Source organism: Taudactylus pleione, unplaced genomic scaffold, assembly GCF_031769625.1.
Source record: "Taudactylus pleione unplaced genomic scaffold, aTauple2 ptg001314l, whole genome shotgun sequence".
In the NCBI taxonomy this organism is placed as follows: Eukaryota; Metazoa; Chordata; class Amphibia; order Anura; family Myobatrachidae; genus Taudactylus; species Taudactylus pleione.
In genome coordinates, this window is record NW_028285714.1 from 10,531,354 (window position 1) to 10,552,183 (window position 20,830).

The window sequence follows — 20,830 nt, forward strand, 5'->3', positions numbered from 1 at the left end:
AGATGGTTGTCCTTCTGGAAGGTTCTCCTCTCTCCACAGAGGAATGCTGTAGCTCTGACAGAGTGTCCATCGGGTTCTTGGTCACCTCCCTGACTAGGGCCCTTCTCCCACGATTGCTCAGCTTAGACGGCTGGCCAATTCTAGGAAGAGTCCTGGCGGTTCCGAACTTCTTTCATTTACGGATGATGGAGGCCACAGTGCTCATTGGGATGATAAAAGCAGCAGATGTTTTTCTGTACCCTTCCCCAGATTTGTGCCTTGAGACAATCCTGTCTCAGAGGTCTACATACAATTCCTTGGACTTCATACTCGGTTTGTGCTCTGACATGCACTGTCAAGTGTGGGACCTTATATAGACAGGTGTATGCCTTTCAAAATCATGTCCAAACAACTAAATTTACCACAGGTAGACTCCCAATTGAGCTGTAGGAACATCTCAAGGATGATCAGTGAAAACAGGATGCACCTGAGCTCAATTTTGAGCTTCATGGCAAAGGCTATGAATACTTATGTACATGTGATTTCTTTGATTTGTTTTTTTGTATTAAATTTGCAAAAATCTCAAAAATACTTTTTACACCTTGTCATTACGGGGTATTGTGTATAGAATTTTGAGGCCAAAAATGAATTTATTCCATTTTGGAATAAGGCTGTAACATAACAAAATGTGGAAAAAGTGAAGAACTGAGAATACTATACATATATGAATACTTTTGCAGCAAAAAAAAAAGATTTGGGATAAATCCAATTGCTACTCGTTGTGGAGCGTCTTAGCCATGCTGGCATCTCGTGACAAATGAAGCAAAAAAGGAAAGGTGTATGAGGACACATCTGTGTGTGTGTATATATATATATATATATATATATATATAGTGACAAGAATCACATAGACCGGGTAAAATCCATCAGCAGATTTTCTTGCTCACCACAGATGGGTACACAGGATATAACAGTTTCACAGGCAAGTTGTCATACTGTCTTCCAATACAGCAATATTTCTTCAGTGGTAACAGGTCCAGAAAACCTAACACTAATCACCCCCAGGCATATAAGCTGGGCTCAGTTTTCATAGTGCCTCTGCAGTTCTCAAAACAGCTTCCCACAGGTGTCTGTAATCAGCTGCCTTTCCAGGCATTGATTGAGGCAACACCAGAACTGGACTTAACACAATCCTAATGCCTTTGCTATGCCAAACCTGGGAGATCTGGATATTCCACATTTACTTACTTCATGTGGAATTATGCTGACCCTGTCACACTCCCTCCTTAGCTTCAACCACCCTGGTGAAGCTAAAACACTTTCAGGCAAGCTCTCAGGCAACCATTTTCCACAGTTCGCAATCCTCACCCTATTCCTCCTTCTCATCTAGCTTCAACATAGGATTGTTTGGAGGATCAGTCCCAACATACCTTGTGGAAAGGGCATCAACATTGAGGTATTGTTTCCCTGTACGATGCTGCAGCTCAAACTTAAATGGCTGCAAAGACAAAAACCAGCGGGTTACACGAGCATTCACTTCTTTGTACGTGTGCATCCACTGTAAAGGTGCATGATTTGTAACAAACAAAAACTCCCGCCCCAACAAATAATATTTTAACAAGTCTACTGCCCACTTAATTGCCAAGCACTCTTGCTGCACAGTTGAATACTTGCGCTCCCTGGGCAGCAATTTCTGGATAAGGTAGAGGATGGGTTTCTCTTCCCCTTCTACTACTTGGGAAATGACTGCCCCCAATCCCATACCTGAGGTATCTGTCTGCAATATAAACTGCTTTTTAAAGTTAGGAGCCTGTAGAACAGGTTCTGCACACAAGGTGTGCCTTAAATCCTGCCATGCAGTTTCTATTGCTCTAAACCATAGGATCTTGTCTGGGGACTGTTTTTTATGACTCTCGGTTAATGGTGCTGCCCTAGTGGTGAAATCACGAATGAATCTGCGGTAGTAACCCACAAGGCCAAGGAATGTTCTGAGCTGGGATTTATATTTGGGTTTAGGCCATGTGAGGACCGCCTCCACCTTACAGGGCTGAAGTTTTACCTGCCCTCTGCCTACAATATATCCCAAATATTTTGCCTCCACTTTTCCAATGGCACACTTCTCAGGATTAGCAGTAAACCCATGTGCCCGTAAAGATTTCAACACTGCTTCTACTCTTGGTAGGTGTGACTCCCAGTCGGGGCTAAAGATAACTAGGTCATCTAGATATGCAGCTGCATATTCCTTGTGAGGTCGCAGCAACCTGTTCATAGCCCTCTGGAAAGTTGCCCGTGCCCTTTGCTGACCAAACGGCAGCATTTTATACTGAAACAAACCTTTTGGGGTAGAGAAGGCTGTTTTGGCCTTAGCAGCCTCAGTTAAAGGAATCTGCCAATACCCTTTTGTCAAATCTAGGGTGGTGAGATACTATCTGTTTGCTAAATTCTCCACCAGCTCATCCACCCGGGGCATCGGATAGGAATCAAACTGTGACATTTTATTTAATTTGTGAAAATCATTGCAGAATCTTAAAGCACCTGAAGGCTTAGGCATTAAAACTATGGGATTATTTCATTTGCTATTTGATTACTCTATGACCCCTAGGCGCAGCATTTTCTCTACTTCTTGTTTAACTGCTGCCCACTTTGCCTCGGGTATACGATATGGCCTCTGTTTTATTACCACCCCGAGAGGAATAATTATACCATGCTGGATAATTTGTTTTTTTTCCCGGAATGGCCGAGAACACATCTTGGTGCCGTGCTACTAAACTCGCTGCCTCCTATTTCTGGTGGGGATTAAGGGTAACTTCAATGGGTACCTGACATTTTGGGGTTTTCTTGGCAACCAAAGAGGGCTGACCAGTGCTCTCTTTCCATGGTTTTAACAGGTTTACATGGTAGATTTGCACTTCTTTCCTTCTACCCTCCTGTCCAACCTTATAATTAACAGGTCCCACTGCCTCTATAACTTCATAAGGGCCTTGCCACTGTGCATACATTTTGCTTTCAGTGTTGGGTACCAGAACCAGCACCTTGTCTCCCGGTTTAAAAACCAATTAACCGCGGTCACATCATATAAATGTTTTTGCCGCTGTTGTACCCTATCCATTTGATTGTTCACGAGTGGCGCAATTTGCCTTAAACGGCCTTAGAATTGGGTCACAAACTGAACGATATTAGGCTCTTGGCATGACTGTTGTTCCCGCCCTTCTTTCAACAGATCTAAAATCCCTCTAGGTTGTCTCCCATAGAGGAGTTCAAAGGGACTAAGGGGCTGATTCAGACCCGCTCGCAAGCACTATACGCTCGGAAGTGGGTTGATGTTTACCCGCCTCCGACGTGCGTGAGACCTGGCCAGCGATGGACGCTCTGTCGCTACGGGTCTTGCACCAAAACGGCGTGGCTGTCGATTTTGATTGACAGCTTTCCCCCATTTTGGAGGCGGGCAGGGGGGGTGGCTGGACAAATGGAGGCGTTCCCGTTGGAACACCTTCCATTTGTAGGCGGCCCTACAGACATCCCTAGTGATGTCAGTAGGTGGACTTCCTGCTCTATTAGAGCAGGAAGTCCACTGGGGCTTGCGATGGACAAGACCCTACCACAAGGGTCTCATTGCAAGCCCGATGGTTGCGATGGTCACAACCATCACCTGGCCACTTGCAAAATCTGTGGGTGGTCACCCACAGCTTAGTGAGTGGCCAGGAGGCCGGCACAATAAAAATGCCCTGCCTTGATTCAGAGCGCTTTGAAAGAGCGTCCGGCTCTGAATCAGGGCCACAATCCCTTAGAGGATTGGGGCACCTCTCACATTGCAAACATTAAATAGGGTAGGAGTAAGTCCCAATCTGGCTTGTCCTGAGACACCGCCCTTTTTATCATTGTTTAAGGGTCTGGTTAACGCATTCAACAAGCCCATCTATTTGCGGGTGGTAAACTGAGGTAGTAATCCTATCCACCTTTAATAGTTGGCACATATCTTTCATTAGTTTAGAGACAAAAGGGGTACCTTGGTCTGTTAAAACCGCCTTTGTTATTCCCAAGCGGATATATAGCATCAACAATTCCCGGGCAATAGTGCTAGATTTCATGTTACATAGCAGGATGACCTCCGGGTACCTTGTGGCATAATCTACCACCGCGAATATGTATTGATGTCCACGAGCAGATTATTCCCCCGCCCCTATCAGATTCATACCAATTCTCTCAAAAGGTACAGAAATGACAGGGAGGGGAACCAAGGGTGCCCTAAACCCTGGCCACTGGACATTCCTGACAATACCTTTCTACTGCTGCATGAATGCTGCGGCAGAAGAATCTTAATTGAATTAGGGATGTGCAGGCTCGGATAGGTTCGAATTTGCACGCCGAGTTCGGATTTTTCCCTCCAAAAATCAGGTCTCAGAAAGAGGCAAAACGTCATCTTTCATGGACAAACAAAAATTTCCATGGACTTTTGTCAAGGAATGATGATGTTTGTCCATGAAAGATGACGTTTTGCCTCTTTCTAAGACCCGATTTTTGGAGGGAAAAATCCGAACTCTGCGTGCAAATTCGAACCTATCCGAGCCTGCACATCCCTAAATTGGGAGCCAACAATTGGTCTGCTCTCTTACCCTGCATATAAGCTACATGATATAACAAATCATTTTTCAATGCAAAGTATGGTACACCGTCTGCTGGTAAAACTGTGATTACTCCACCATTTATCTCTACAACATTTTCAAATGCATTTATCAAGTTTCCATAAATCTGTTGATCCTGGCCAAAGTCCTGCAAGGACACTTCCGTGCCAATGGGAACCCACTGTGTCTTGGTCTCACTCCCCTCCGGTTGCTCACCAGCCAAGGAGGGCGATACAGCCACTAAACTTTGGGAAACAGCAGAGCTTGGCTCCTGGGACAACTCTGATGTGGACCTTCTGCTGTCATCATGCCACGTAACCACCTCTAATAACAACGGAAAGAAATGACCTAGGATCAATGGGTAGGGTGGCCTGGCAGCTACTGCGGCTATCACCTTCAGAGATTGCCCTTTGATCACTATTGGGAAGTGCACTTAGGGGCATTCTCCTATATCCCCATGTACACATATAACCTTTACTGGGGGTAGCACCTGATCAGCCCCAGGTGGAACCAGGTTGGCAGAGTTGATGTTTAATTTGCTGCCAGTATGCACTAAGACCCAGACCCCCCGGCCTTCCACTTGCACCATCAAATGAAACAAGGTGGTTTGTGCTGGTGAGTGCTTCCAGCAGCCATGCTGACCATTGGTCGAGTTGTTTTTCCCACACTACAGTCCATCGGCTTGCCCTGCTTTGGGCAGTTTCACAGGCAAGATGTCAAACAAAGTCTTCCAATACAGCAATATTTCTTCAGTGGACTCGCAGGTCCAGGAACCCTAACAGTAGTCACCCCCAGGCCTATAAGCTGGGCAACTATTTCACTGTTTTCCCTGTGTCTCTGCAGTTCTTAAAACTACTTCCCAGCTACCTTTCCAGGCACTGATTGAGGCAACACCTGAACTGGACATAACACAATCCTAATGCCTTTACTCTGCCAAACATGGGAGATCTGGATATTCCACATTTACTTCATGTGGAATTATGCTGACCCTGTCACTATATATATTATATATATATATATATATATACACAGTATATACACACACATTACTGTGCAAAAGTTTTAGGCGGGTGTTGAAAAAAATGCTGCAAAGTAAGATTGCTTTCAAAAACAGAAGTGTTGATAGTTTTTTTTATCAAATAAAAAAATGCAAACTGAATGAACAGAAGAGAAATCTAAATCAAATCAATATTTGGTGTGACCACCCTTTGCCTTCAAACCAGCATCTAGGTACACTTGCACACCGATTTGAAGGAACTCGGCAGGCAGGTTGTTTGGCACAGAACTGGCAAGTATACACATTTACTGTTTGGAGAAGTCTGGCCAGAAGCGGGTTTCATGGAAGAATTGTGGCTTAAAAGCCATATCTCTGACATGGAAACAAGGCCAAGCGACTCAACTATGCACAAAAACATAGGAACTGGGATGCTGAAAAATGGCAGCAGGTTCTCTGGACTGATGAGTCAAAATTTTAAGTATTTGGCTGTAACAGGAGGCAGGTTGTTTGCCGAAGGGCTGGAGAGCGGTACAATAATGGGTGTATGCAGATGGAGATTTGGGGCCTGATTCAGACCCACTCGCGAGCGGCTGTCCACTCGCAAGTGGGTCGATGGTCTGCACTGAGCATGCGCACGACGGAGGGAGCTCCGTCGTGCGCATGCGCCAGACGCGACGAGCGAAGCAAAGTCCTTCGCTCGTTGTGTCCGATCAAAGGGGGTGTGCTGTCAATGTTGATTGACAGCACGCCCCCTTTGGTGGGCGTGCCGGGGGCGTGCCTCCCTGATGGGGGCGTTCCCACGGGAACGCCTCCCGTCAGAAGCCGGCCCACTGACATCACTAGTGATGTCAGTGGGAGTGATTTTGGCTCTGATAGAGCCAAAATCACTCCGGAGCTTGCGGTTGAAAACCTCAACCGCAGGCTCCGGCTCGCAATTTCGATGGTCACGATGGTCACGACCATCGCGGCCATCAAAATGCACGCTCGTATAGCCTGTGGGTGGTGACCCACAGCTATACGAGCGTCCAGGAGGACGCTCCATGAAAATGGAGCCCGGCCCTCATTCAGAGCGTGCGCTCTGCTCAGAGCGTACGGCTCTGAATGAGGGCCTTGGTCAGGATTAATGGTGTCCTCACTTTTGAGAAATACAAGCAGGTACTTATCCACCATGCAATTATTATTATAATTTATTTTTATGGTGCTACAAGTGTTCCGCAGTGCCTTACAAAGTGCATAAACAAATAGGTTGACCAGTGACTTACAGTACAATACAATACAGGATGAGGAAAAGGATAATATACATTGCTACATTAGCGACCATAACACCCAGAAAAGCAACCAAGTGTTAGGTGCCCTAGTGGGGAGTAAGAAATAGATAAAAGTAAAGTAAAGTGAAGCACAAGAGGGTAGAGTGCACTGCTTGTAAGAGCTTATATTCTAAAGGGGAAGGGCAGATGAACAGGTGTGACACAGATGGGGTAGATATGAAGGGAGGAGCATGTAGCAGCAAGTTAAGATGAGAGATGGAAGGCTTTGATGAAGTAGTGGGTCTTGAGAGCCCATTTGAAGGATTGTAGAGATTTGGAGAGTCTGATGGGAAGAGGGAGAGAGTTCCAAAGGTGGGGAGCAGCGCGGGCAAAATCTTGGAGGCAGGAGTGGGAGGAAGTAATCAATTGGCATGAGAGGCAGCATGCATTTGTTGACTGAAGAGGGTGGACAGGAGAGTGAAGGGAGATGAGGTCAGAGATGTAAATAGGAGAGGAATGGGTGAGTGCTTTGTAAGTGAGTGTGAGAACCTTGATTTGGGTTCTGAAAGGGAAGTTGCGCCAGTGGAGGGCTTGTAGGAGAGAGGAGGCATATGCAGAGTGATTGGAGAGGAAGATGAGCCGAGCAGTAGCATTGAGGACAGATTGGAGAGGAGAGAGATGGGAGTTGGGGAAGCTAGATAGGAGGAGGTTACAGTAGTCCAATCTGGATATGACCAGTGAGTGTATGGCACGCAATGTCACCATTATGGATCTCAGTCGAGGGTACTGGCAGATCCCATTGTCACCTGAGGCCCGCGAGGGTTCTGCCTTTATCACCCCATTTGGGCAGTACAAATTTTTAGTCATGCCCTTTGGGATGAAAAATGCCCAGCCTTATTCCAGCACCTGGTTAATGACCTGCTGGAGGGCTGGGCGGGAGGGGCACGCGGTCGCTTACTTGGATGACATTGCAGTATTCAGTCAGACCTGGGAGGAACATTTGATCCATTTAGATGATGTGTTAAAGCAGATCACTGGGGCCGGATTGACCATTAAACCGGAGAAGTGCCAGATGGGCATGCATGAGGTACAGTACCTAGGGCACAGAGTAGGGGGCAGTAACCTCCGTACAGAGCCAGGGAAGGTGGAAGCTATTCCTGCATGGCCTACCCCCTGAACCAATAAACAGGTCATGTCTTTTTTGGGAACTGCAGGGTACTATCACAAGTTTGTACCCCAGTACAGAACAATTACGAAGCCCCTGACAGATCTCACAAAAAGAAACTTCCCCAGTTGGTACACTGGACTGAGGCTTATGAATGGGCTTTCTGTACTCTAAAGTCAGCCCTGTCTGAAGCCCCGGTGCTGCAAACACCTGATTTTGATGAAGGTTCATAGTGCAGACGGACGCCTCTAACTTTGGGCTGGGGGCCGTGCTTAGTCAGATTGATGACCAAGGGGGGGGGGTACTCCCCATATGTTTCTAAGCCAGAAGCTGCTCCCTTGCAAGGTAGCATATGCAACCATTGAGAAGGAGTATCTTGCAATAGTCTGGGCCCTCCAGAAATTACAGTCCTATCTGTATGGATACGATTTCACTGTAACCACAGACCATAACCCATTAAGTTGGTTACACAGAGTCTCCGGTAACAACGGAAAGTTACTCCGATGGAGTGTATTACTTCAGCAGTATAACTTCACCATTCAGCACCAAAGGGGCTCACAACATGGGAACTGCAACAGTCTGTCTCGACAGGGGGACGACAGCAGCCCATAACACCACCAGAATTGTGCCTGTTAGACGCCACTACTCTAGTGGCTATCTAATGGGGAGGTGTAGCGGGGAAGCCCATTTCGTATTGGAATGGGAATATTAACAAATTATGCTGTTTACATTGTATGTAATATCTATCTATTTTCTTTAGGAAAAATGTATTTTAAATTGTATGGCAGATAGCTGAGAGGTAACTGACTGGGTAGTGTTTACTTATTGCCCTAGGCTCAGTGTACAAGTTGTTATTGTCTGTGGATTTTTCACTTGGAACACTGATCAAAGACTGGGGTCTGTTTATAACACCACAGGGGGTAAGGCTTACAGGTCAAGGAGACATACAGGCCCACGAAGGGTCGAATTCTCTTGCTAGCCAGTTGTAAAACTTGTTCAAATATGTTGACACAAGCCTAGTTTCCAAAACTTCAAATAGGATGGAGCAAGTAATTAACCAAGTCACCTATACAATTATGTCTGATCTTGGAGGGGTTAACACTATCCCAAGGGGCTAGTAACCAGAGCAGCCTGTGAAAGGGCATAAAAATGTATGTTTGATATGAAACAGCGTGCATTACTCGTGAGGAGGCCAAGACAAGCCGGGGTGCCATCATATCTATAGGAAGAGACCTCACTTCCGCCATCATTTGACCCTGTCCAGGTGATCCAAATGGTGATTCTTCTGTTGTTTGTTATTTTCTTGAAATTGTGAGTAACTGGTGTGACCTTTTAAAATTATTATCATCTTTGTAATTATTTTTGTAACATAAACTTTGAAGATATTCTTGGAATTAAATACTTAAAATTCTAGTGCTGGTTCTGTGTTCTTAGACCAAAGGCCTCGTATGGCCCATGTTACCTATTTTCCTAAGTGTTCATGATTGTGTGTGCAGGTAGGAGCAAAGGCTTACCTTGTGTTTTAGCACTAAAGGTCCTGGTGGCAGTGACCGTGTTTGAGTAACCACAAGTGTTGAGGTAACCAGTAAAGTCACGTGAAGCGATTCTCAAATAGACGTATCTGAAGGGTCAGCCCGAAGGAACCATCAGGGAACCATCAGGGAAGTGTCTGATTGGCTCCAAATTTATTCTGCAACAGGACAACGACCCCAAACATACAGCCAATATCATTAAGAACTATCTTCAGAGTAAAGAAGAACAAGGAGTCCTGTAAGTGATAATATGGCCCCCACAGAGCCCTGATCTCAACATCATCAAGTCTGTCTAGGATTAAATGAAGAGACAGGAGGACTTGATCAAGCCTACATCCACAGAAGATCTGTGTTTAGTTCTCAAAGATGTCTGGAACAACCTCCCTGCCGAGTTCCTTCAAAAACTGTGTGCAAGTGTACCTAGAAGAATTGATGCTGTTTTGAAGGCAAAGGGTGGTCACACCAAATATTGATTTGATTTAGATTCCTCTTCTAATAAAAATAAACTATTAACAATTCTATTCTTGAAAGCATTCTTACTTTGCAGCATTATTTCCACTCCTGCCTAAAACTTTTGCACAGTACTGTGTGTATATATATATATTGTGATAGGATCACTGGTAAAGTGGTCTGTGGCAGGGACATTTATCCCAGATTCATGTCCTATGTGTTTAAAATCCCCAGGAGAAAGTCTGCAGTGTAGCAGGCTTGAGTTTCGGCTTTTTGAAAAGCCGGTTTGGGACCTGGGGGTTGTGGGTGAGAGGAGAGGGAGGGCTCCACCCACGGCCACTCCAGGTTTTGGTTCTCGCAGCCTGGTAACAGGCTTGATTGGGTTCCCACCTGAGAGTGGCCAATATAAGCCTAGTGTGTTGAGGGCTGATTGTCTCACCTGGGAGAGCAGACAGGGAGTTTGCTCAGAGACACTTGGAAAACCTATCTGTGAGTACTGTGCTGTGCTTTGTTGCTGGTGAGGGCATTAGGCCCTGCCAGGTTCTGGTAGTGAGGGAACTACCTGGGAAGTTAGTGCCCCGACAGGGCTAGGATTTACGTTTATGTTTTCTTTGTGTTATTTCTGACATTGTACAATAAAGACTGGCGCCGACCAGCTTGTACTTGCATCTAGACTGGTGTGCTGCTTCCCTGCTGCTGTGTGTGTGTGTAAGGAAGGAGTCCTCTACCCAGGAGAGGGACCCCCTAACCTAACTGTGTCACAATATGGTGGAGAATGCGGGCAACCACACACACTAAAGTTGCAGCAAGAGGAAAACTTTCCATTTAAAAATTAAAGGGACAGACACCCAATTTGTGAGTGTGGAAATAACACTGTGTCCTTGGAGTCCCATAGAGGAGGCGTCAGCCAATAATCAGAGAGGCAAGGTTCAGCTTCCAACCTACACCCCAGGACAAAATGGAGGACATTGTTAAGGCCTTGCTCCAAGCCACAGCAGCTCAGCAGGAGACAAACAAACTTCAGCAGGAATCTACCAGAGCTCAGCAGGAGATGAACAAACTTCAGCAGGAAGCTACCTGGGCTCAGCAGGAATCCACCAGGGTGCAACTGTTGGCCTTGGAGACAGCCCAGAGGCAACAACAGGTCGCCATCGAGGAAACCCGCCAGGCCTTAGCGGAAAACAGCCAGGCCATAAAAGAGGTGGTACAGCACCTGGTCGCCCAGCCCAGAGATGTTAATACTGGTCCTCCCACCACCACTCACTCCGTACGAGCCAGTCACTTCCTCCAAAAGATGACTTCAGGCGATGATGTGGAGGCCTATCTCGCCGCATTTGAAAGAATGGCCGAAAGGGAGAGTTGGCCCCTGGAGCAGTGGGCAAGTCTGGTGGCACCTTTTTTGTCTGGGGAGCCACAAAAAGCATATTTCGACTTATGCCTGGCTGATGCCAAGGACTATAAAAAACTAAAACAGGAGATCCTAACTCGCTTGGGAGTCACCACCTTTGTTCGTGCCCAACGGGTCCACCGCTGGGAGTTCCATATGGACAAGCCTCCACATTCACAGATGCATGACCTCGTCCATCTGTCCTCAAATTGGCTACAGCCCGAGACGCTGATGGGACCACAGATCGTGGGAAGGGTCGTGATGGACCGGTACCTGCGATCATTACCTGTGACTCTGCGCAAGTGGGTGAGCCATGCAGACCCTAAGTCCGCGGACCAGTTGGTCGAGCTGGTGGAGAGGTACGTGGCGGCTGAGGAGCTGATGAGTATGCCCCACCGAGCCCCGATGGCGCACCGGCGAACTCCCACAGACACTGGTAAGACTGTTCCAGGGGAGAAGGGTGCTGGGCGGTGGGATGTACCTAAGACTGAGGGTGTAGAACCTGGAGACAGGCCTGCCAGGCCAGGAAGGTTCTTGCCCCATAAACGACTAGACATTAATATGATTCAGTGTTTCCGGTGTGGTGACTTTGGCCATATTTCCGCTAATTGTTCACTTACAACTGAATCTATGCAATGTGATACTGCTCATGTCTACCGCAGGGGGTCTTTCTTTGCACAGACAGCCTGTATGGCTGACCGGCAGGCTGAGACTGATAAGCACATGTGTGTACTCACTGTAGATGGCAACCGAGTAGAGGCACTGTTAGACTCTGGTAGCTTGGTGACACTTATGAAAGCTGAGCTGGTGAACCCCTTGAGGCATAAGGGGAAAACTGTTGATGTGACCTGCATACATGGGGATAATCAATATTATGTTACTGCCGAGGTGAACATCGAGACACCATGTGGCTCTGCTATAGTTTCTGTGGGTTTGGTGCCTGGTCTGATGTACGATGCAATATTGGGGAGAGACTTTGCTCACTTCTGGAAATTGTGGGAAAGCCGTTTTGTTCCAGAAGTGAACAACCCCGGTCCACTTGAGAAGGTTGTCGATATAGTGGAGGAGGGAGTTTCTTCTGAGTCAGAGTTATTCCCTTTTCCTACTATGGTTGGCGAACTAGAGAATGCGGAGCGTGACGGTGGCCCACCAACTGATGTGCCTCCCATTGAGGTGGGAAGTGTTGTTGGGCCAGTGGATCATCTGCCTGATTTAGAGGTCAGAAGAGAGGTCTTTGCCGGGGAGCAGTTGAATGACCCTACTTTGGTAAAAGCCAGGGAGAATGTAAAAGTAGTTGATGGTAAACCCATAGACCCAGATAGTCCTTTGTCCTATCCCCACATGGCAATGTGTCAGAATTTATCCTGCCCTGAGTGTCAGTATCATGCTCCCAGACCACGTTTTAAGGGTCCACTAGTTCCATTGCCTATTGTAGAGGTGCCAATAGTGAGAGAGCACCAGAAACAGGCTCAACAGGCACAGCAGAGGGTATACAACCGCAATGCTCGGTTACGCAGCTTTGCTCCTGGGGACAGAGTGTTAGTGTTGGTTCCCACTGTGAAAAATAAACTTTTGGCTAAATGACAAGGACCCTTTGAAATCTTAGAAAGAGTGGGACAGGTCAATTACAAAGTTTACCAGCCGGGGAAAAGAAAGCCGGAACAGATATACCATATAAATCTGTTAAAGCCTTGGAAAGATAGAACGGTACTGTTGGCCATCCGAGCCCCTCCAGTAAATCCAGGGCCCTTAGTTCCCGAAGTGACAGTGGCAAAAACCCTTTCGGCAATTCAACAACGAGAGGTCAAGGAGTTTCTGGTCAGAAATAGGGTGCTGTTCTCTGACGTACCTGGGAAAACCTTGGTCGTTAAACATGACATCATCACTGACCCAGGGGTTAAAGTTAATCTAAAGCCCTATAGGTTACCAGAAGCACCAAGAGCATCGGTGTCGAAAGAAATTAAAAATATGCTAGAGTTAGGGGTTATTGAATTATCACATAGTGAATGGTCAATTCCCATTGTGTTGATTCCAAAGCCCGACGGGAGTGTGCGTTTCTGCAATGACTTCCAAAAGTTGAACAGTGTTTCAAAATTCGATGCCTACCCGGTGCCACAGTGGAGGAGGCGTTGGCCATAAAGTGGGTGTTACAAACTTTAAAATTTTCGGTGGAACACAGGCCAGGGGGCCTGTTGTTTAAAGCAGACGCGTTGTCACGCGTTCATTGTTTGGGGGCTTCAAAGGGGGGGGATATGTGATAGGATCACTGGTAAAGTGGTCTGTGGCAGGGACATTTATCCCAGATTCCTGTCCTATGTGTTTAAAATCCCCAGGAGAAAGTCTGCAGTGTAGCAGGCTTGAGTTTCGGCTTTTTGAAAAGCCGGTTTGGGACCTGGGGGTTGTGGGTGAGAGGAGAGGGAGGGCTCCACCCACGGCCACTCCAGGTTTTGGTTCTCGCAGCCTGGTAACAGGCTTGATTGGGTTCCCACCTGAGAGTGGCCAATATAAGCCTAGTGTGTTGAGGGCTGATTGTCTCACCTGGGAGAGCAGACAGGGAGTTTGCTCAGAGACACTTGGAAAACCTATCTGTGAGTACTGTGCTGTGCTTTGTTGCTGGCGAGGGCATTAGGCCCTGCCAGGTTCTGGTAGTGAGGGAACTACCTGTGAAGTCAGTGCCCCGACAGGGCTAGGATTTACGTTTATGTTTTCTTTGTGTTATTTCTGACATTGTACAATAAAGACTGGCGCCGACCAGCTTGTACTTGCATCTAGACTGGTGTGCTGCTTCCCTGCTGCTGTGTGTGTGTGTAAGGAAGGAGTCCTCTACCCAGGAGAGGGACCCCCTAACCTAACTGTGTCACAATATATATATATATATATATATATATATATATATATATTCTTGTGGATTAGGTGCCAGTGTCAAGCTGAATTGTTAAAAGAGAAATACCAATTTCAGTATAAGTTGCGGATAGGCCCAATATCAATAAGTGGGTGTCAGCTCCCTGTCAACAATAGGTAGTATTGGTGATGTACTACTTTGTAAAAAAGTAAAGGGGGAAGGTGACTGTGAGTGACAGTTCCGCTTGGTAAGTGTAAAATTGCCATACTGTGCAAATAATTGCATGTAAAGTTCTAATTAATTAAAGTGCATAGCTGTGCTGAATACAATCTCATGTAAATGAATACAATTATTAAATAAATACCAAAGTATAAAGTGCTTAGTTAATTAAAGTGCATAGCTGTGCTAAGTATAAGACCCATGTAAATAAATAAATGTATCAGGATGATGCCAATATATAGTTAAAAAAATATACACTTTATTCCAGAGATTTAAAACAAAAAAATAATAAAAACAGAGTAAACAATGGGGATGCTCAAATAATTCTCAGAGTATTCAATACAATTTAAAAAACAAAGTGAAAGCTTATCTGAATCAAGGTTCAACGGAATACAGTTTTTCCTAGGACAAGAGATAGGTGTTCCAATGCGTTTCGTCTGGGGACTTTTGCACAGTACTGTGTGTGTGTGTGTGTATATATATATATATATATATATATATATATATATATACACACAGTATATTCAAAATTGTCAATAACATTAATCAAGAGAAATATGGCACCTCTGATGAAACAGCCCTCCCTATTGGCCGAGAAACGTGTCAGGTGTTGTTTCCAGGATCTTGGACCAAGAGAGCACCCGATTGGTCATGCACTGCTTGCCGGCTGGCTCTGTTTGCATTGCTGCGATGAGCGCACGGACGGAGGTGCTGCTGTGTTTTTCCAGCTGCCGGGACCTCGTGTACGGGGGCACAGTTTATCCCTCCATTGCCGGGAATCTACACTGCCAAGACCACAGTGTACAGTTCGGCTCTCCCCTCCAGGTGGGTGAGAGCAAACACACTGCCACAGTCTGTGGGAAGTAGGACGGTTGTCAACCACATCTGACCCTGACTGGGACGCTGGCAGACAGCTCTGCAATATACAGGTGATCTAACAGTCCCCATGCAAAAGTTTACTGTTGTCTGAATACTACTAACACAGGTTTCCTGGCATTTTCTGGTATATCAAACTTGAGATGCTATCACCCATTAATCAGCTGGAGTCGAATTACACATGTAGGCTTTCTGCAAAATACATAATAACAACACCTACTAACGCTTCTGGCTGGATGTGGAGTGCATGAGATGCTTTTCAGCTAACCCCATGCTCATTATACTAACTGTCATTTATATGTTGTCATTTACAATATTACTTGACCATTCTGGACTACCTAAGGTGCTTCCTAAATGAATATACAGTAGGAACTGATATAATAGGTCCTGGATTCATTAGTTTTATACTGATTTTTATAATTGTATTACAAGTTCCTAAATGTATGTTTTTGGGTAGTGATTATTAAACCTTATAATTGGTCTTCATAAAAAATAGGGACAGTGTCAAGGACAAAAACTTCCAGTCTCAAATCTTCAAGAATGTTGCTATAATTTAGGAAATACTGCCAAGTATAGGTAATTATCTCACAGTACATTTGATAAGTTACCTACAATAAGCCAATTAAAGCTGCATTGCATTGTATTAGAATTTGGAGATGACATAATGTTACTTGAAGTGTAAAAGCCTAGCAGGATTAAACAACAGCAATTGTCTGGCATTTCTTCTTCAATGCTGTATCTGAAATATTTTAATAAATTACAGAACCAACATGAAACAGATGCATTTCAATCATGGTTTTTTTGTGTTTATTTTCTTAGTGGGAGCGCCTCTACTTGCCAGGCTCTGTGGAGTGAATCTAGAATTTACAGAGGAAGCTGAAGAAAATGAAGACATTCCCTTGATAATAAAGTGACCTCTAGCAAGTAAAGTAGCTGGAATTTCAGCAATCACCACAAGACATTGATTAGAAAAGCTTCTATGTACTGTATATGCATATTTGTCACAAGCCTGAGATGAAGTAAAAATCCACAGCTCCATCTACCAGCATTATATATTATATCATAACAAATACTATGTATACTGTAGAACAGAGGGCCTGATTCAGAGGTAGGCTTTAATGCTGCCATAACTGCATCATTTTACACAGTGCAACTGCGCCTTTATACAAATGCGGCAGCTGATAGGATTCATCCAAAGACACCCACCAGCTGCATCGCTAATGTATCACTTTGTGCAAGTTGCACCATCGGACATTAGAGTAGCCCTATGGTTGCTCAGAATGTCCATGAGAACATGGCCACTGGTACCTACAGTACGCAACTGCAAAAAAAGACGCAATCGCTGACTGCGACATACCTGTATCTAGCAGAGTACCCAGAACCCCCCCCCCCCTCACCAACCAATATTTTTTAGAGGCGGAGACAGCCTTGTCTCAGTCTCTGCACCATCCGCGGGCCATCTAAGATCGGAGCTGCCTGGCTGCTGTCTGTTCAGCTGTCAGCACTTCCACGTCATGTAGCTTTCATACCAACTGACGCGGAAGCGCTGACAGCTGAACCGGAAGATTGGACTTATATCCCAGCTGTGGTGGGTGTGCATGATCATAGCAGCCAATGATTAACTGCTATAGTCAGTGCAGTTATGCCCTGGAAGCAAGACTAGACAGTGCCGAAGGGATAACTGCGTCTGCGATCCCAGGCCGCAGTGCCCCGGGCAATAACCCTGCCAGCTCTGCCCATGTGATGCTCCTGGATAACACAGTATTAACTGAGTCAGATACAAAACATCTCTTTGTATCATGATAGCACCAACATTTCAGCAACAACTAAAACAATTAAGGCCCGTATTCAATTTGAGGCGAAAAGTTTGGATCCGCGATACTTTTTCGCTGATGCCGTAATTTTCGCCTGTTTTGCTTTTACCCCGTATTCAATTTGAAAGACTTTTCGCCTAGGTGGAAAGACAATGCAATGTACTAGGTGAAAAAGTTTTGCCTGTGAATAGCAGGTGGAAAAAAGTTCAGAATTGGGGTTTTGGGGTGCAACATTGCGGGAACCCCCCTCCAGCCTTCAGACAGTCCCCCAAAGGTAAACTGTGTCAAAAAATAAAAAGAAAAACACTGAAGGACACCCCAAAAAATGACTTAGAAAAAGGGGGCAAAAAAAAAAAAAGTTGGGGTACAAAGTTAAAAACTAGCGAACTTGACTCTGGGGGGGTCCCCAAGTATGCCCCAAGTGGTTTTTTCATTGCAGGTGCTTGCGGCAGGTGGATTTTTCACGATTTTTCCAACTTCACTTTAGCAACTTTTAATTATGCTGACCCCCATTTTCAAGTACCCCAAATTTGCTGGGATAAGTTATTTTCTGGAAAATATACGCCAGAATACTATTCTGCACCACGTATAGAAAAACGCTATTTAGCAGCTATTAAGCCTGTTTAAAAACACCAAATATCTTCAGCAAGCCAAATCGGGATGTACCATAATGAACCCCCATAGTGAACCCCCATGTCAGAGCATCTTTTGGGGGGTGTCAGGCTGATTTCCCCATTTCTGACAGTACTTTTTCGCCTGTTCAAGTTTCACCGGGTCCCGTTTTCACGCACTTTCAAATTGAATACGGGGATAAGCGGGAACGCACGCGATACTTTTCCGCCTGCAAAACAGGCGAAGTAGGCAAAAAGTCTGGGCCGCAAAAAAGTATTGCGTGAATATGGCTCTAAGTCTCAACAGGTCATTCATTTAGTGTTATTATATTTCCCTGAGCTAGTCATCTCCTCAGTCCTAAGCACATGTTTAAACTGTCTTTTGGGTAAATCTAGACATGGATCAGAGTAGACTCTACTGTACCTTAAACTCATGTCACAATAGCTCAATTTCTATCTTAAATCATGCTTCATTAAACTTTAATATCATGAAGTTAAATTATATGTTATGTAAACCCATCATCCCTAGATTAATTTAATTTTTTGTTATCCCTCTTTTGGATTCAATGAACACAGGCAATGTAATAAATGCAATTTTAGTGAATAAAGAAAATAAACAAGCCATAACTCCTAGTGTAATAAAACCTATATTATACTAGTCTGCTCTAGCATGGACCACAAGGTCAATAAGATGATATAGGGCAGAGGTCGCTAATAAATCTATACAACATTATTATTTCATGTGACAGTTCAATAATGCATTGAGAAGCAAACACCCCATAAAAACAGCTAGATAACTTTAACCTCAATATTTTTCTAAATCCATGGTTTAAAAACTTTTGTTTATTGTTTTTTTTAACATACGATTTATTTTAATTATTTCACTAAGACACATTACACACATATACTAATTTAAAGGGAACATTACAATTCAATAAATGTATCAGGCACTTAATATTCCTTTAAACAAATGCTTTTGTGCTAAATATATAGATGAGGCTTAGATAACCTAGGCTTTTCAGCTCTTAAGGCATTACATGTACCAGTAGGTTGTGTCACCAACTAGTTGGCAGTATATACTGCATTATGTCTCAACAATAGCTGGAGAGATCCTGTTGTTGCCATACTCTGCTCTAGAAAGGTACAGGGCTTCTTCTACAGACCCCCAAAACTTTACATTCTGATCACATATATAAAATATGAGCTGCGAAACTGTGCCAAGTGTGAGCATCCTTAAGATATGTGAAAGCTTAAAGTATTGTGCAAGAATGTGTCTGAATGTGTCCAAAATCCGCTTTGTCACAAAAGCAGAACTTCATCATTCTTACCCTGTCCAACGGTGCTTCATCAGGGTTAGTCAATCTGTCCCAGAGCATTGTTAATTCATTCCATGTTGGCTCTGATCAGGTGAGCACTAGTATCTAGTCTCTACCAGTCTCCTGTGCTCACATGACTGCCTCATCCTATCCCTGACAAGATGCCCTATTTAAGCCTGCATCTGGAACTTGCACCTTGTCAGAACAATGTGGTTCTTCACTTTCCAGTGATCACACTTACTAGTAAGTGCTACCTCTGATCCACTTCCTGAACCTGCGCTGCTGACTATTGGATTCTTGCAAGCTGCTGCATCTGAGTCTGCTCCAGCCACTCTGCAGCATTTTACTGTATCCTGCTTCCAGCCTGCACCTTACCAGCCTGTGTTCAAGCACCAGCCCCAGTCCGGCTCAAGTCTGTGGTTCCACTCTGGATAGCTGCTGTCCTCTCTAGTCCCAATCCAGTTCAAGCAAGTGGTTCCACCCTGGCTGCCTGCTATTCTCTCTGGTTCAAGTCTATGGTTCCACTCCAACTAAACTGCTGTTACCTCCGGTCCCATTCTGGTTCAAGACTCTAATTCTATTCCAGCTCAACAGCTATTACCACCGGTCCCAGTATAGTTTGAGTCACCGGTTCCAATCCAATTCAAGTAAGGTCCAAGCCTCTAACTTATCCCTACTTCAATTCTGCATAGCAGTCTGAAGTCTCCTGTGTGTCCTATACATTTTTCCTAGTGATTCCAGTGCCAAGTGTACTGCGTACAGTGATTCTGACTACAAGCAAGTCCTCTGAGTACAACTCTTCTGCTCATTGCGGGTTTAAGTGGACTATACATTCACTGTACTTCAGATGACCTTTCTACTCTGCAATTACATTGCTTACTCTCAAAATCGCAGTTCCTGACCTACTCTAAGTACTCACTATGCCATCGGTGGTTGTTGCCCTGAGGGTCCTCTCTTAGAGTGTTATGGTTCGTGCTGAGTTACTGATCTTGGGACTTGGTGCTGAATGGAGGACTACTGGCGGTGCAGATGCATATATGTTTTTTCTCATGCATTACTGGAGACTGAAAAAGATTGTACTACTAAACCCCTCCCAGCTTGATCACTGGACATGACCATAATTAAACTAAATTGCATTTTTTTTAACACTCTGCTCCATAACACATGGAATAAGAAAAGAACCTTGCATTTGTATTCAGTACAGCAAATTACTTTTAATGTATAATTTATTAACCTAAAATTAGGGACACGACCAAAATCTGCAAATGACAAATATTTTTACAAAGAGTAGCTGACCCTAATTTTAATAAAAATAGTAGTGGATTTTTATAACTATAGTAATTTATATTTGAATTATCATTGTTTAAAAAAATGAATACTAGGCATAAACATGAAATATTACTAGAATTTACAATTTTTTTCATAGAAAATATGTATGTGTATACTATAATGTAAACTGTATTAGGTTACAGTATGTGACAGCCTTTATCTTTTTCCCAATAAATGGGCAGTAAATATAGGTGTTATATTGTGTTTATTTTCATTATGTTTCCTGCATAACTTTATACGTTGTTCAGTATGACCTTGGATTATCCATTTTGGTGTGAAATGATTTCTATTCCTCATTAGTGAAAACCCTGTACAAGTAGTAATATGTTATCTACATGTCAGAATAAAAGTGAGGCCTCTGAGTATTCATTTTTCTTGAACCATTTTGTTTACATCTGCATATCTTCTGGTAATTAAAGAAAAGGTTCTTTATTAATCTACAAC

The 20,830-nt window shown here is 44.5% G+C and overlaps 1 protein-coding gene across 6 annotated transcripts in view; it reads right to left on the minus strand.

Annotated features, from left to right (window-relative positions):
* SH2D4B (SH2 domain containing 4B) overlaps positions 1 to 20,830 on the minus strand; it is a 277,198-nt gene that overhangs the window by 172,009 nt on the left and 84,359 nt on the right. The window contains exon 1 of one of the 6 annotated variants that reach the window (XM_088463104.1): positions 1,410 to 1,477. The exons of the other annotated variants lie outside the window; for them this stretch is intronic. Coding sequence (XP_088319230.1) covers positions 1,410 to 1,431 — 22 coding nt within the window. The 5' untranslated portion in view covers positions 1,432 to 1,477. Of the gene's footprint in view, positions 1 to 1,409; positions 1,478 to 20,830 lie in introns of those variants that run through there. 6 annotated transcript variants of the gene reach the window in all.